This window comes from Gordionus sp. m RMFG-2023, chromosome 2, assembly GCF_954871325.1.
Source record: "Gordionus sp. m RMFG-2023 chromosome 2, tfGorSpeb1-WG-v2, whole genome shotgun sequence".
NCBI lineage: Eukaryota > Metazoa > Nematomorpha > Gordioida > Chordodea > Parachordodidae > Gordionus > Gordionus sp. m RMFG-2023.
In genome coordinates this window covers 39,541,740-39,559,027 of record NC_088776.1, presented here as the reverse complement: position 1 = coordinate 39,559,027, position 17,288 = coordinate 39,541,740, and the positions used below count along the sequence as shown (strand labels likewise).

The 17,288-nt window shown below is 26.5% G+C and overlaps 1 protein-coding gene across 8 annotated transcripts in view; it reads left to right on the top strand.

Moving 5' to 3' along the window:
• The window catches only part of LOC135925183 (C-myc promoter-binding protein-like), a 59,102-nt gene extending 52,929 nt beyond the window's left edge, over positions 1–6,173 (top strand). For 3 of the 8 annotated variants that reach the window (XM_065460394.1, XM_065460398.1, XM_065460399.1), the window contains 7 exons: positions 795–921; positions 1,181–1,518; positions 1,695–2,249; positions 2,971–3,097; positions 3,457–3,520; positions 4,820–5,019; positions 5,765–6,173. In XM_065460394.1, coding sequence (XP_065316466.1) covers positions 795–921; positions 1,181–1,518; positions 1,695–2,249; positions 2,971–3,097; positions 3,457–3,520; positions 4,820–5,019; positions 5,765–5,904 — 1,551 coding nt within the window. In that variant the 3' untranslated portion in view covers positions 5,905–6,173. Of the gene's footprint in view, positions 1–794; positions 922–1,180; positions 1,519–1,694; positions 2,250–2,970; positions 3,098–3,456; positions 3,521–4,819; positions 5,020–5,764 lie in introns of those variants that run through there. The other 5 variants (XM_065460397.1, XM_065460396.1, XM_065460395.1 and 2 more) reach the window with 5 other exon arrangements.
• The last annotated feature ends 11,115 nt before the right edge of the window (positions 6,174–17,288 follow it).

Here is a 17,288-nt window from a genome sequence, read left to right as displayed (position 1 = left end):
TATATATATCTAACAGAATGTACTGTCTTCACAAAATGCTGTGCCGTTGTGATTATAATTTTTGATATATAATATTTTCACCTTTAAAACTGTTAAGATTGGGCGAAATTGTCAATTTATTTATCACATATTTAATTATATATTTTAGCGGCAATGTGTTATTTTTTCAACTTTAAATTATTTTTTGAGCGCGATTTTTAAAATTTAAGGATCTTTTTACCAGAAATGTATTCCATCATGTTTGAAGTATCTACTCTATGAATTTCATACAATTTTGACTTTTGAATTAATATAATTTATATTTGTTTTTCAATGATTTTTTTATATAAATTATAAATGACTTAAAGGTTAATGGCAAAATTACCTACAATTCATAAGATAAGTATTCTAAACATGCTGGAATATATTTCCGGTAAAATCAGATTTATAAATTTAAAAAAAACTTTCAAAAAAGGATTTAAAGTTGAACAAATAACACATTGTCTGCAAAAGCAAAATATAAATAAAGTAATTTAATTTACTCTTATCGAAATCAAAATTTATCTATTTAGTCTTAATATAATATAAATAGTTTTCTATTAACTGTAAAAACTGAAATAAATAGTAATACAAACCTCCTAAGGTGTAGTAATTAAATGAATTACATCACGTTGAACACCTCAACAAAAACTTTTAGATAATGTAAACATAAAAATTGAAGGAAAGAATGATTATTTAAAATATACATAATATTTTTTTTACAAACAATGATACAGTTACAAAAATTGAAAGATACTTTCTTATAATTTTTCAAGGAAGTAGACTATTCCAAAATAAAACAAAATATAACTTTCCTTCGTAAATTCGATCGCCTCCAATCTGCCAAGAGGCAATTGTCTCAAGATAAAAGCATGGGATCTCGTTCTAGCTCTAATTTATGCGGTTTTTTTATAATTATAAATATTTAAAAAAAAAAATGTAATATTAAAATTTCAGCACCAGTCTTACATCTTTTTCCTAAAAATCTTGACTCCCATTTTGAGCGTGATTTTATTATATAGTTTGTAGGATTCAAATTGAAACGGCAACTTTACAGTTGAATTTGATAGTCTTTTTTTTAGATGGCATGCTTATTTATATAATTTTAAAAATATATTACGAATAAATACAAGCGAATTCTTTTTTATGTACCCAAACTAAGATGGAAGCGAATCGCTATCTCGCCATTCCTTATCTAAAAATCAATCATCTTCGACCGCTTCCCAACAATTCGCTTCCTACCTTTCATCCTTCACTGAGACTACTCAAAATATCCATAATCTAATATCCCTTACAGAATATATTTGTGGTGCCATCAAAGGTTCCGATAAAGAATTGAATGACACACAAAAAATAGATCATTCTAAGGAAAAGGAGAAGGTTCAAAATGATAAAAATACAAAGGCCGATTCTTCTTCTTGCATTCGCAATGGAACAGAAGCAAAGGACGTCTCAGATCAAGCTAAATCTAAGTTTAAAGTTTTAAACACCCCAAACTTGGTTAGATACATAATTTATTACAATACAATGAAATTAAGTATGTTTTAGAAGCGCAAAGATTTTTTTAAAATTTTTACTAATTATTTTATTACGACTTCAGAAAAATATTTAACCAACTATCTGTAATAGTCATATGTTTAATTTTTTCCCTTTTAAAATAATGTATTAACTCGAAGCAGCAACCATACCTAAGCCCCCTTGTACTTCAAAAAGAGCTAGAAAACATACTTGAACACGAAGGTAACGAGGAGTGCTTGCTAGACCCTTCCTTTGTTGATCACCACGCCTGTGTGTATTGGAATCTACTTTGGTACTTTAATCGCTTCAAACTGCCGTCTTTCCTGTCCGATTTAACCCTGAAACATTGTTTCCGCGCATGGGGTGATTTTAATGATAATGAATTTAACGATAAAAATGAAACAATGGACGTAACTGTAAAGGATAAATTGGAAGAGAGGGAAACGGAAAATATTAGCAGCGATATATCAATAGGGGGTGATAATGGATCCCTAGGCGGTAAAAATGGTAATCTTGCTTTCAAGCAAGTATCCCTCATCTCTGACATGATAAAAAACTTTGATGATAGTTATAATACCGGTGGAAAAGATACCATAAATCAAAGGTTTCTTAACAATGATGATAACGAAATATTTGCCATGAATATTCCAGAAGCCGAAATAAATATATTTAAAAATAATCCATCATCATCATCGCTTGATAATATATCCATTGTGAGTGTTCAATTTATTAATTTTTGTTTAAACAATTTTTTTTGCAGATCCAACTGTAACAATTATCGGTTAGGTTCAAAAATAACGTTTCAGGTTCGGTTTGTAAAAATAATAATGTCGGTTCCGTTTAAACCTTTAGAACCCAGTTACTTTTCGCATTCAAACTTAAGATGTAAAGAGAAGCATATTTTTCAAAATATCATTAAAAAAATAATATTGAGCCATATATGATTAAAATATTTTTGCATTCTGTCATATATGAGGAGAAAGAATAAATTCTATGGTTGAGAACACTTTTATATGCTAACATGTGTAGCTGGAACTGTAAAATAACAATGTATAAAAATTAAAACGAGTTAGGATACCAAAAGGTTCAAAATTAGTTCACACGGACCCTTATAGAGGTTCGGGTTAATAATGGTTCATACCGGTTTAATGGTTTAAGTTCAATTTGAAGCCATGGATTATCTAAATTATATAGTCTAGTTCTAGGATGTACCCAATCATGCTAGATAATTTCAGGATCATTCAACGATAGAAAATCCCACTTGTGATCACCTATCAAATAATCTATTTTAAATGAAATTTTTTTTTATATACCGATGATCATCTTTAAAAAATTAAAAAACGAAATGTCCCGGTTATATATAGATAAAGGGGAAAATAATAATTTAATTTTGTTTTACCATATTAAGCTTACATGATTAACATTTTTTTAAAGAACGTAATTAGCGATGAATCACAAAAGCAGATTCCCCTCGAGATTCTGGCTTTATGGGACGATTTGGATCTTTACATTCGAGAAAATACCAAAATACCACTTTATCTGCATCAATATTTATATCAAAGTTAGCCATAATTTGATTGTTATAATAAACTTTAACTTCTATATCGTAATCATAATTACAGATTATTTTATTTTTATTAACTTAATTAGACTTATTTTTAAAGAATATTATTAGAATAATTCTGAGCCTATTTACCAAATTATATTTTAGACAGTAATAAATACAGTACCTCTAACTAATTAAACCCTGTTCAATAGGCATTTTTTTCAACTGTTAAGGGAACCCCTTCAAAATCTATCGTGCGTCCGAAACTGATTAAAAGTTCATCTTGGTTTATTGACTAATTGGTCATTCAAACTACCTATTCATAATTTATAATCATCAATTTTAATAAATTGCTATAATTAACTTATTTTTAGATGAACTCCACGATATTCTAAAATCTATAACCTCGTATCCCCTGCACACCATAGTCGATGAAAGGTAGATTTATACCGAATAATTATTATAATACATTAAGATTAAAGTTTTAAAGTTAGACCTAAACTAATAATGACCATAGTTCATATTCTTCCACGAATATAGAAGCTCTTAGAAATTCTAGGGAAATTAATTTATGAGGGTTGGGAAAGAATTATTTGTATATATTTTTTTCAAAGTAATTCAGTATGAAAAACTTAGATTGCCTTTTAGAGATCTTACTGACATTATATATGAAATATATGGTTAAAACAAACTGGTTACTTTATTTTAAATTCTTATCCATATATACTATTTTATTATTATTAAATTTAACTTCTATAAGTATTCAATTAGACTGACCTTTTATATAATATATTAAATATAAATACTCTATATTATTTTATGACTAATATATTATTTAAATAACGTTGAATAACCTTATAAAATATAACAAATACATTTTTTTTGTAATAATAACTAGGACTTCTAATATTATAATGCCAAAGTAATTCGAATATTTTAATTATTGCAATGATCTTAAGAGCTATTTTCATTTGGAATTATTTCTACATTTTTCGATACACCTTATTTAATATTTGTTGGATTTATTTTTTTAAAATTTTTTCATTTGGAATTATTTCTACATTTCTCGATACACCTTATTTAATATTTGTTGGATTTATTTTTTTAAAATTTTAAATGATAATAAATATAATAAGATCATGTTCAGGTGATAGGTTTGGATTAAAATAATATATGAATATCAAAATTGGTATTCAATTTAATTATTAAAATTGCCTGATTTTACCGAAAACGTAATTAGGGCTATAATCAAGTATGGACTAGGGTTAGTTCATTCGATGCGCTAAGACTAGAGTCGTTAAATTTATTTAATATTTAAATTGGATGAGTATGTATAAATGTAATTTTTTAATAGAAATTATAAAAATACCACTCACAATCTATCCACTTATCTAAATATCTTTATTCAAATATATAAAACATGTTTTTACTTTACAATCATTTATTTAAAAAAATATTAATAACAATATAATTAAAAAGATAAGGCTATATCTTCTTTCCAAAAAAATGGTTAAAAATTAACAAAATTAAAAATTTAGTATATACAAAAATGTTATAAATCAATTAATTAATAAACAAAACAAATTTAAAAATGGATGTAGTAAAGCAGACTAAATTAATCCAATATAATTTTCTCTAATATATTTTAATCCAAAATCTGCATTACACTCCAATATATAATACGATATATAAATATTATATATAAATATTATATATAAAAATACAATACAAAAAAAGGGATATAACTCAATGTTTAGAAGCTATTTCAAAAAACGATCTATTTATGGCCCTCCTACCTATCTTATTCCGGCTCAAAAATGAAGGAGGACCTAACATTTCGAATACTTCCAAAAATTTTAATCATCAAATCAAGAGGCTGGGGCTCTATAGAGAGATTCTCTGGCTATCCTTGCTCCTACACAACAAATTAAATTACGGTTTTTAACAACAAAAAAATATCTTAAAATTTTATTTAATCCAAGATATAATTTATATAATAAATGCGCAATCGCGTCGTTTACAGGGAAAAGCATTTGAGAAAAAAGTTTATTTTGAGCTTGCCTAAATAAAAAAAAATTGGAAATTTTAATAGTAATTGATAAGAGCTAGTGATGCTACTTATAATAGGAACTAAAAAAAATTTTAAACAATCAGTTTATGTATATACTTTATTAGGGGAGATAAAATAAAAACAAACAATATTTTGACATCTTCAGCGGTCAGTGAGTTGACCGCTTTAGCAGCCTCACTGATGACATAATCAGAAAAAGATTGTTTATTTATTAATGATTAACATAATTTCATATCAAGCAATTATATCATTAATCATGACATTACCTATTAATAAGGCAGATATTTTTGGAGATATTATATTACTAATTTGCATCATAGGCTTTACCCAAAATATCAAAAAATTTTATTCGTAATTTAAAACTTTATCGAAAAAGAAAAAATAAACTCTTTTTTGATATTAAGATAAATAGAAAATCAAACATTTAACATACGATTTCACTAAAATCTTAAAACTTCTGAGACTTTTAAAACTTTTATAATTTTTTAAATTTTGAACATAGCCTATCATCTTAAGCTTGATTTTTGTTCGAAATCGAATAGTTTATCAAATATTATATTTTAATCATATCTTTACATTACTTTTTGGGAAAATAAAAATACTTTATACAGAGGCCTTTGATTACGAATACAAGCGCGCGTTTAACAAAATTAAACACGAATTTTCCGACCTTTTACAACCCGATGATATGCTAAATATTGAAAATATTTTCGTGTTTCAAAAATATTTTTGCAAAGTTTTATGTTTATGATCCAAATTAAAAAAAAATAACTCTTTTAAAAAAATAATTTGTATTTATTTATTAGTTTAATTTTGAAGGAAAATTATTTATAATTTAATATTTTAAATGACATTTTAAAATTAAAACCAAAAAATTCCTTTTTTTTGTATAATCAACCATTATTAATTTTATAGTAAATTAATGTTCAAAGCAATTATTATCTTTATAACTTATATAAGATGTTTGTAATTATGATTTAAAAATTATTTTGTAAAAATGCAACTTCGCGTCATTATGAGTCCGATTTATATTCAATAAATAAAATTTTGTGTTATTTATTAAAATTTAAAATGCTCTATGACTGACTATAGATTATTATTTTTTTTTAAAAAACAAAAAGTATTTTGAATCAACATTTTCTGAGCAAGTTCAAATTAATAAAATTAACTATTAGAACTTAAATAATTGGATAACAGTTATCGACTTTGATTTTTAGATATAGTATAAATCAGAGATCTAAAAAAATGGTATAATTTTAAAAATTTGGAACGGACTTGAAAATTCTAAAAAAAAAATTAAATATCCCGGACAGTTCGAGTTTATAAAATTAAAAATTTCGGCTTAACCAATTAAAAAATATATAAATTTAAATTATATCAATTAATCAGTTAGAAGATTATAAAATGAAGCGTTTAAAATTTTAATTCTTTATTATTTATTAAAACTTATCTAATGTAAAAACAAAAATAATATAACTTTTGTAAAAAATTTTTTTTAAGAAAAACATAATTATATTTTTAAAAAGGATCAATAATTAATTAAAAATATATTTTTATGTTCTGTCTAAGGAATAGGAATTCCCTAGGTTTAAGTGTTCGCGATTTTATTTTGTGAGCTAAATTTTTCTAAAAACTAAAAGTTATAGGAGCGAACTGTCCATTGGTAGACGTTGCTATTGGGGAGAATATGAAATTCCTTTTGTATTTATTTTTTTAGTTTTTACTTGAGTAAGGTTGCTATTAATATTATTGGGAAGTAAGAGACACATGTATAATTATTTAATGCTCATATTTTCCATTTCTCTTTAAGACAATTTGTGAAATACAGTCATAATTTTAAAAATTTGAGCCAGGTCGAATAATGATCAAAAATAAAAATCCTAAACCAAAATATTTTCTTAAAAAATCCCTGGCTGGACTTGAAAAGAATTTTTTTTAACCTAGGCCGGGTTTAAAATTTTAATCAGTACAGAGGTGCCTGGTGTAAATAACAGAATGTCGAACTTTTAATATAAAGGTTACAAGAATTTTTTTATAAAGGTTCGGTTCAGGTTAAGTATATAAATTTTATAAAGGGTTCAGGTTCGAAAACCTCCAGATAAAGGTTCATCGAGACTCGGAAATAATTATTTTTAATACGAGATATCCATATTTTGCTTTATAAATAATTTAATCTTATTTTTTGATAAATATAAAGGAATAAGAAGATAAAACACTAGCTAATCCAAACTTTTTATTTTCAATTTTTATTTGTACATAAAATTATCATAATCTAATATATCTTTATTCAAATTTGTTCTCTGTGATGATGGAATATAATAAAATCTTTAAAATGTTCTTTAAACCTAACCGGATTGTCAATTTCTAATACCTAACCTAAATAATCTATAAAATTATGAAATACAATTTATAAATTTATGCACAAAAATTCGAAAATATTAAATGTACATAATTTACTAAAACCAGGCTGAGAATAGTCTTTAGCTAAAAATTCGGTTTCTCCATTTTTAGAATCGTAAGCTATTACTCAACTATATTAAGTATAAATTTGTGCTGATAGAAGGTTATACTATAAATTTATAAGAAATTAAATGTTGGAAATATAGATTACTTAAAAAATATCTTCTAACGAACGATATGTCGCTTATACAAACAAATGTGGAAAAATATGTCTAATCTTTTTTTATTTTTGTTTATATATCTAGAGGCTCAATCCTTAATTTATCAAGTTCCTTGTCAATTGTCCTAATTTCTTTATAAGCCCTGATATAATATTTTCTACGATTTTAATAATCAATGATTTTTGAATGATATCGCATATACTAGTAGTATATTATTTGCCTATACATTCTAATGAATTTTTTAAAAAAAATTTATCGGATCCAATAAGAAGTTTTCTTTTAAAGATTGATCCACTTTTCTGAATAATATTCTTAAAGAGATTGTAACTTTTATAAAAACTAATCAAATCTCTAAGTCTAAACATTGGCTATTGTTAAAATATATTCCGAGTAATTCACAAAAATTAATTGATTTAGACTTCCCACATAAACATTTATTAAATTAATTAATAAAGTAAATTCTCTTAGCTATTTTTCTAATTTTTTTTTTACCTAACTAATTTTACTTTTCTGAAAAAAAATACATATATCTTAAAAATATTTTTCACAAATTGTCCAAATCTCTATTCTGGTCACATATCCATTATTCAGAGTAGAGCAGTAACGTAATATTTATGAACTTTATTTTTTTTTGACATTTTTAATAGGTTTCTGATAACATTTTTCAAAATAATCTTTTTAATCTAACATCAGCTACTGTTATTATATAAAACATCAATATTTTCACCATGATCATCTTTTATATTTTAACCACCGCTACCCCTTCCTTTCCAGTGGAAGTGCCGCAATATGGAATATATATTACCTAGTTCGTTAAAATTTTTTGAAATTTTATTTAAAAATACCGGTCCACGATCTGACATTGTAACTCTGTAATAACAGAATTTTGTCCATAATTTTAAATATAATGATTTTTTAAAAATAAAAATAAAAGCGACGATAATGGCGATTGAATATAATATTTGTATATTTATAATAATATTGGCTGATGATTCGTTCTGTTAGCAACGTCGATTTTCTTCCGTAGGTTTTGACTGTTAGCTATCGAGTTCGTCTGATCGTATTTATACTTGTTCTATATTCCATGTTTCGGTAGATGGTTCTGGCAACCCTGAAATTAACGCAGTTTGTTTCTGTTCCGAATAGCGATTGCTGTCCTTCAATGTCCCTAATAACTTATTCAAGTCGGGTTGGTTTGGTTGGTAGAAAAGGGCTAAGTCAGTTTTTCCCCCGATCCATGTTTGCGATGGTTGTTCTGCTAGATTCTCGTCAGTTGGGATCCATTTTAATTTTGGTTTATTGCTGTGAAGTCTGGTAAACCCAACTTTCTGAGTATCTGCGTTATAACTATCTTGAGGAATAGGGATCTGGATCTTCCTTTTCTGTAAACGTAATAGGCTACTGAGGTATCTGTGAAAACGACGGGGAAGGGGGATCCCATCTTTGTTGATGGTTAGTAGAGCTTCCACACCTACCGCTAGTATCTCCTGGCGTTGATATGTAGGGTAGCATGGCTAGATATATTAAACATAAGGGTCGCTTGATACGTTATGGAGATATTATCTATCACCCAGAATGAAACTCCTATATGGTCGGACACGTCTGTATATACCGCATTGTTGGCTGGGTATCTTATGTATACTGGTGCTTGTAGTGCGTCTATGATTAGCCTTTTGAAATGCGAAATAGGTATCCACCACCCGGGAGAGGTTGGCATTATTCATAGTGATATAGTATGGCGAGAAAAGTCACCACATCAAGGTGATGGTATATGCGAAATGGTTGACAGCACCTAACACTCTTGCGGCTAATACAGGTGCTGGTATGAGTGGCATCTGAATATTTTGAGGTAACGCGCTAGGCGTCGTCGCATGTCGTTCTGTTAATTTTTTGGCTTGTGGTCATTAGGGATCCCCAAGTATGTAATGAACGGATTTGGGTCCAATATTGATTTTTAAATAGCGAGTTCTAATCCTCATCCTTATAAAGTGCACTTGAGTGATTTTATGGACCATTTCACATTGAATTCACTGTCCCCTTAAATTAAGATGTCATCAAGGTAAACATTATAGTTGGCCTTTCTGACTGTCTTAGAGCACGTGTCAAGTATATTCGATTGCAGACAATATGGGCTAAACGATGCTCCCATCGGGACCACTGTGTGTCTGTATATTTACCCCTCGAATCGCAATCCGAAGAATCATACGACGTGATGTTAAAGTGGTATGGAGAAAAAGATGTGATGTCTATTTAGCATGCAAACTTGGCCCTTTCGAGCTTTCCGGACAGCAGGACAGACTTGAGGCGGAACGGATACTTGAGAAAGTTTATTGACGTCTCGGGAAAGTCGCTGATAACCCTCGGGGATCCTTACGATTTGGGCATTATGTAAAGTGGGTAGCAAATTTAGTCAGCGTCTCTTGATTCTATAATGTTTTTGGCCAGTAATTGCGTATTGAACGCTAATAGCTATGGTGGTATCTAAAGTATCTTTCTCCGTTATCCCGTATTCTTGTGTGGTCCAGTCTAGGCCTAAATCCCCTGATTGCCACTACGCGGATGAAACTGGACATCAACAGCCCCACAGTAAGCCTGGATAAGCTTGGCGGATGCTATGTTTAAGGAGGGGCCGTTGGTGAGGTCAGCGTCTGTGTAGATCCTTCGTCCTCCGCGACTCACTGGTTATGTCGTTCATTGCCGGGAGAGCTGTAGATTCCACTTGGGGTGCACCAGAATCGTTGTAGTCTCCAAAAAGCTAGCTTTCCAGGGACTCCACGATAGATGTTACCTCTGCTTCAGAGCTGATTTTGCTGTCGCAAGACCAGGATGCTATAGGCGGATTTCGATCAGCCATTACTTTTTCTTGAAAATATTTATGTCCTTATTGATTTGCAATGAGGTCCATTATAATTCTGTCGCCTATATACCAGAAGTAGATGGAGCTCGGTTGTGAATATTTTTTGAGAGTTGAATTGCAAAATATAAAAATTATTAACAAGAATATAAAAATTTGGTTTAACAGAAAAATGGGCTTGGTTGCAAGAATTAGTTACTGGATAGGGTGCTGTAACCATTAGTAAAACAATTTTGATAAGTGTTTCATTTGTGGGATGGATCTCCAAGTGTAGACGTGAGGCGTGAGGCCTTATACGTAATCTTGGAAGTATTAATTAGCAACAAGGTGGCTGAATGTTGAATCAATGTCTATTGGTCTGATATCTTTGTTAGTCTTATATAAGTCAATAAGTCTAACTGCTAAAATAATGAGGGAGGCAAATCTGGGAACATTACCATAAAAGATTTGGTTGTACAAGTTTGTGATTTTAGAAGGGATAGATGTTTTTGAGCTAGTAAATAGATATCAAGGCCGTGCGTGAGCGGAATCTCGGTGGAAAGATAGTATTGCTTTTCTTCGTCTGAAGTGAAATCGGAAGCAAAATGAGAATAAGGTTGAAAATGTTAGCTCATTATTTTTTAATATAATAAGTTTTTTTAAATAAAGTATCATTTAATCTATGCCGTATAATAACATTTATTGAATTTTCAAAGCAAAAATAGTAATCTTCTTCAACATAAATATAGAATACATACTTGCTTCATTATCTATTTTTTTTGGAATTAAGTAAGCTTCACATAATAGCATATGTTGCGATTTTTTTTCTTTCTCCATACATTGCTACCTTATATTATTATTTAAAAGTTGATTCATGTTGAATGTATTTATTTTTAAAAATTATTATTTTTAATATTTATCGGATTTATAAATAGTCGCCTGATTTATATATATCACGCTTAGAACCATAAATTTTTTGCCTCGAAAAGTATAAAAGGGCGAGATTTTATAATTACAACAACTTTTTGTTTTTTTTATTTTATGATATATATTTTGTTAGCCAATAAAATTAGCAGTTGAAAATTTATTACCTTTTGTTTTAGAGATTAGTTGGTAAATTGTGAGTTATAAAATAGCGTTGTACTGGTTTTTATATTATATAATTTTCACACGGAGACCTTTCCTCTCCTTTTCTGCTATTATTGTAATAAGCCACCGTTATTCATATTTCACCATCTCCATATTTAGACATTTTTAACCAACTCTTCACCAACACCACTATTCACTCCGCCTACCCATTTGAGCTTATATAATTAGTTAGTTTGTGAATATGTTATCGACGATTGTTAAGTATTAACTTGAATATGCAGTCTAGGAATTTATTTTTTTTATGAACTTTAATATACTTGTAATTTTTATTATTTTTTATGAATACTTGTAATTTTCATTATTTTTTATGAATTTTTAATGTACTTGTAATTTTTTTTGCATATTAAAAAAAAGTATATAAATGAAAAAATTTTATAATAAAAATCAGTAGTCTGGATTTATAATTTTAAGAAACTTAGTGTTGTTGTGCAAAATTCAAGATATAAAATTTGGTTTAGTGAAAAACAGGAGTTGTAAGATTTACTAACAAAATTATTTATTTTTTTATATATTCTTTTTTATTAATACCAGGTTCCATTAAGTTTATTAAAGTCTCTCCCACAAGCCTTCGACAAATAGATTACAATTCAAATAAGGAATTGTAACAAATTTATTAATATTTAAAAAATAATTCAATTTATACATTAAATTTAAAAGAGCTGGGAGCGGCACTCCTCCATTCCAACCAAAAGGAGCTAATTCTTGTTCCCGCTCCTGATTTTTAGGTGTTTTTGAAAAAGTCTCTGATTATATTATATTTTATTTATATAAATTATAAAAATGTATATAATAATTTTTAGATCAAAATTTTTAGACAATCTCGGAAATCAAATAATTTAATATTAGATTTTTTGGGCACCTTTTATTATTGATATAAGTTTTGACACATTAAATTTTGAACAATTATTTTTAAAGTGAGTGACGGGATTTTAATATATTTAATGATTATACCAATATATAGTTGTTATTCATTAAATATAACAACCACTCTGCCATCAAGTGCTTTGATAGAAAGAATTTAGTGTGACTAAAAATATCTTTATGCGCACAAAAACGGGAGTGCCTCAGTGATAAAAATTTTGGGAATGTTTTTTTTATTAAAATCTAACAATTATTTATAATCATTTAATTTTGTTTATTAAAATCTAAGTTTTCTTATTTTAATTAAATATATGTATGATAAAATTTAACAAAAAATGAAATAAGACGCTAAACATTTTTTAAAAATATGCGATGGGTTAAATTTAGTATGAGATTTTTTAAAATTATTATATAATTAGCGTAGTCTCCGATAGATTGTGTTGAATATGACATATTATATTTATATTTTTTGAAGGTTTTTATATTATATGATATTCAAAATACCTTTTACAAATTGTCTTTTAAAAATTGTCTTTAACATACTAAAAACCTTATTTTTATTTTGTGAATATTTACAAAAACTCATTATTGTAAATGTATATAAAGTGTAATATATTTTTGTAAAAAAGAGTTATATAAATTTTTCAATAAAAGTTTGTCTTTACTCGTACCTTGTTTGCAATGCCTTCCATAAATTATTATGGTGGCATGGTGGCAGCGGATTAAGACGCTACAAATTATACTGAAACATGGTGAAGCTAGACAAAAGAGGATTATGGAAAATGATTTTAATATTATTCTAAAAAAAACGTAAGAGATTAAAATATAAAATTGAATAAAAATATAATAAAATTTTAATGTTGAAATATTTAAAATAAGACAATATTGATAAAACAAAATTAATAGATTAATTAGAAGATTATTTAGTAAAAAATTTAAGGATGATGAAATACGATGAGCACGGTAAAGGGATGAAGTCGCACTTACATAGATATCAGTGGAAACCGAGATACGATAATTATGAAGATTCGAGACATACAAATAATTATGTACCAAGATATAGAAACAATTATAATCCTAGAGTTTATGATAATGATAGGGGGTATAATGGACCAGGACCGTATAATAATTTTACAAGATTTAACAATAAAAATAATTATAACTACAATAACTATAGATATAATAATAATGATAATTGCAAATATAATGAAAATAATTATAGATATTATAGACATCAGAACGAATCGAGATACATACCTAGATACAATAATAATCAGAACAATAATCAGTCATACAAGAACAGATTTGACGTAAATAGAATGGATGATGATGACTGATGATTACAAAGTTACGATATACCTTAACGATATACCAGTAGAGATGCAGATAAATACCGGGTCACGATTTTCTATATTGCCGATTAATATTGCTAGAAAGATAGGAATCAAAGTCTTGAATAAATCGGATACGAAACTGACTGGCTATGATGGGAGAAGAATAGAGGTGCTAGGAATCGTTAAAATAAAAGTGAGATATGAAGACAAAACTCAAAATTTAGATGCTTTTGTAGTCCAAAATGACAAAATTGCAATTCTGGGAAGGACGTGGATAAAAGTTTTTGGGAACATAATGAAGGTACATATTACAATAAAAAGCATGAAAATTATAAATATAATAATAATAAAAACTTGAATAAAATTGAATTGTGTAAATTAAATGTTAAAAAAGAAATAAATTCTTATAAATTGGAAGAAATAAATCATTTGATAACAATTGAAGAAATAATAGTTATTAAAAACAATAATGAAATAAAAATTGAAGAAAATAATAAAATAAAAAATTTTATAATTAATAAAAAATTTAAAAAAACTTTGGAAAAGAAAATTAAAACAAAGGTGATTAAATATCGTGATATTGAAAGAGAGATTAGGAGTACGATATGGAGATCGTATGTTGAAAATGGAAGGAGAAAGAGAAATTTTGTTATAAAGAACAAGTTAAAGAGAAATTATGATATAAAAAAAGTGTTTAAATTGAAAAATAAAGGAGTAAAATTTAAAAATAAAAATAATTAAATAAAAAATTATAATATAAAATGAAACAATTCCAAATATTATATTATTCTATATTCCATGATTCTTATTCTTATGATTGATTCTGATAAATTATTTATTCCATTATCATTTCAATTATTCCAAAATTATTTTATTTGAGATATATTGATCATAATATATATTTACAAACATTGATAAAAATGATAATGAATAACGAGATGAACAAGCTAGTAGGCACAAACTAATTCGAGACAGATCGACAAATGATTAATGGAGCTATGAAGGAGATGACAAATGGAGGAAGAGTTCACTTAGAAAAAGGGGGAGATGTTGAATATGACATATTATATTTATATTTTTTGAAGGTTTTTATATTATATGATATTCAAAATACCTTTTACAAATTGTCTTTTAAAAATTGTCTTTAACATACTAAAAAACCTTATTTTTATTTTGTGAATATTTACAAAAACTCATTATTGAAAATGTATATAAAGTGTAATATATTTTTGTAAAAAAGAGTTATATAAATTTTTCAATAAAAGTTTGTTTTTACTCGTACCTTGTTTGCAATGCCTTCCATAAATTATTAGATTGATACTAGGTTTCGAAAAAATTATTAACATTTTCTGAAAATTCTTAAAGTGCTAAACATGATTCTATATAAATTTCATTAAACTCGCGTTTTTATTGGAAATTCGTGTATCTTAGTCAATATTTTCCAATTATTTCAGTAATTTAATAATTTTTTAAAAAATTAATATTAACATTTTATGAATTTGAATACTATTAAAGTGCTAAAAATGATTTCACATTTATTTTAATTTTTTTAAAAATGAATATTAACATTTTATGAATACTTTTAAATTACTAAACATGATTCCACATTTATTTAAAAAATAATCTATAATTTACGAGGATTTGTAGAAACTCATGAGGATTAGTATTAGAGTTAAAAAAAAGATGTTTCTTAAATATTTTAAAATTTTTTTGATTTTTTTAATATCTAAATCCTCTCAAAGAGTTAAACATGATTCTATATTAATTTTATAAATTCGTGATTTTTAATAGAGTTACTAGGGATTCGTATTTTAGTCAAGAAAATGTTTTTTTTTTCAACATTTTAAATTTAAAAAAATATATTAATATTAACATTTCTGAATTTTCAAAGAACTAAACATGATTCCATATTAATTTCTAAAATTTGTGATTTTTAATAGGGTACTTAATATGTTTTTTAAGAATGAATGAGAAATAACTATTTATTAATATATTAAGAAATTTTATCAATTATTTTATGTTTAATCTTTGTGTTTATTTTTATTTACCCCCCCCCCCCCCCTCCCACTCCTCCGGATGCACACCCACTACCCCCCTTCAAAAACATTAGAGGCAAATCCCTCATGTAACCGTTGTATGTAAATAAATATTTACAGATGCCACTCGATTCAATTTCCCTAATATTTCAAAATATACAATTAAAAAATGTCAAAACTTATAAAAATAAACCAATATATAATTACTCTAGAAAGCCTCATGCAATCCTGTCAAATGGGTGGCGTTAAAAAAGAGACTAAATTGACATAAATTATAATAAAATAATTTTATTTTAGAATTTCTTTACGATATTTATTTTATTCAAAAAGAAATTGACCTAAGAACCTAGATGGGCGATTTAACAAAAGCAATAAAAAAAATCCATCAACGATTCAAATTAATTGAACTGGCTTAGAAAATATATTTATGAAGATATTCATAATAAATTTTTTTTTAAATTCCTTAACTATGTATGTGGATACTTTTATGTTCATAAATATTGATGGACTTTCGATATCGTGATGGATTGCTGATTTATATATCAAAATATAGAACAGAAATAGTCGCGAGCGAATGAAATTTATATAAGAAAAATACAGCCAAGAGAAAACAAAGAAATGTAAAATTTATGGAATTTTTTTAAACTCCTATTTATTTATATTTTAACTTGTATGGAGATCGGTGTTACATTATTTTAAAAAGATTACATAAATAAAGAATTTTATATTTCTAATTAAAATAATCGATTTTGTATATATCATATTTATTGATAATATATTTAAAAATCATAGCAAACTAGCCCCCCCCCCCCATCCGCCAAGTTTTTAAGCAGTACACCATTGCACAACACAATCCCATTTTCTAAATAAAATAATAAATATACAAAAAAACTTATGTTGCATGTATTCCAAATATCTTGACATGTCTGAACATAGTATTTAAAGCTTATGTTAGATTAAGTAAAACATTTGAAATATTAAAAAAATGGAATACACTTAGATATAAAAACGTTATCTTTTTAAGAATAAATCGCGATTTTCAAAAAAATCTATTGCTATTTAAGGATAATATTTAAGGATAATATTTAAGGATAATATTTAAGGATAATATTTAAGGATAATATTTAAGGATAATATTTAAGGATAATATTTAAGGATAATATTTAAGGATAATATTTAAGGATAATATTTAAGGATAATATTTAAGGATAATATTTAAGGATAATATTTAAGGATAATATTTAAGGATAATATTTAAGGATAATATTTAAGGATAATATTTAAGGATAATATTTAAGGAT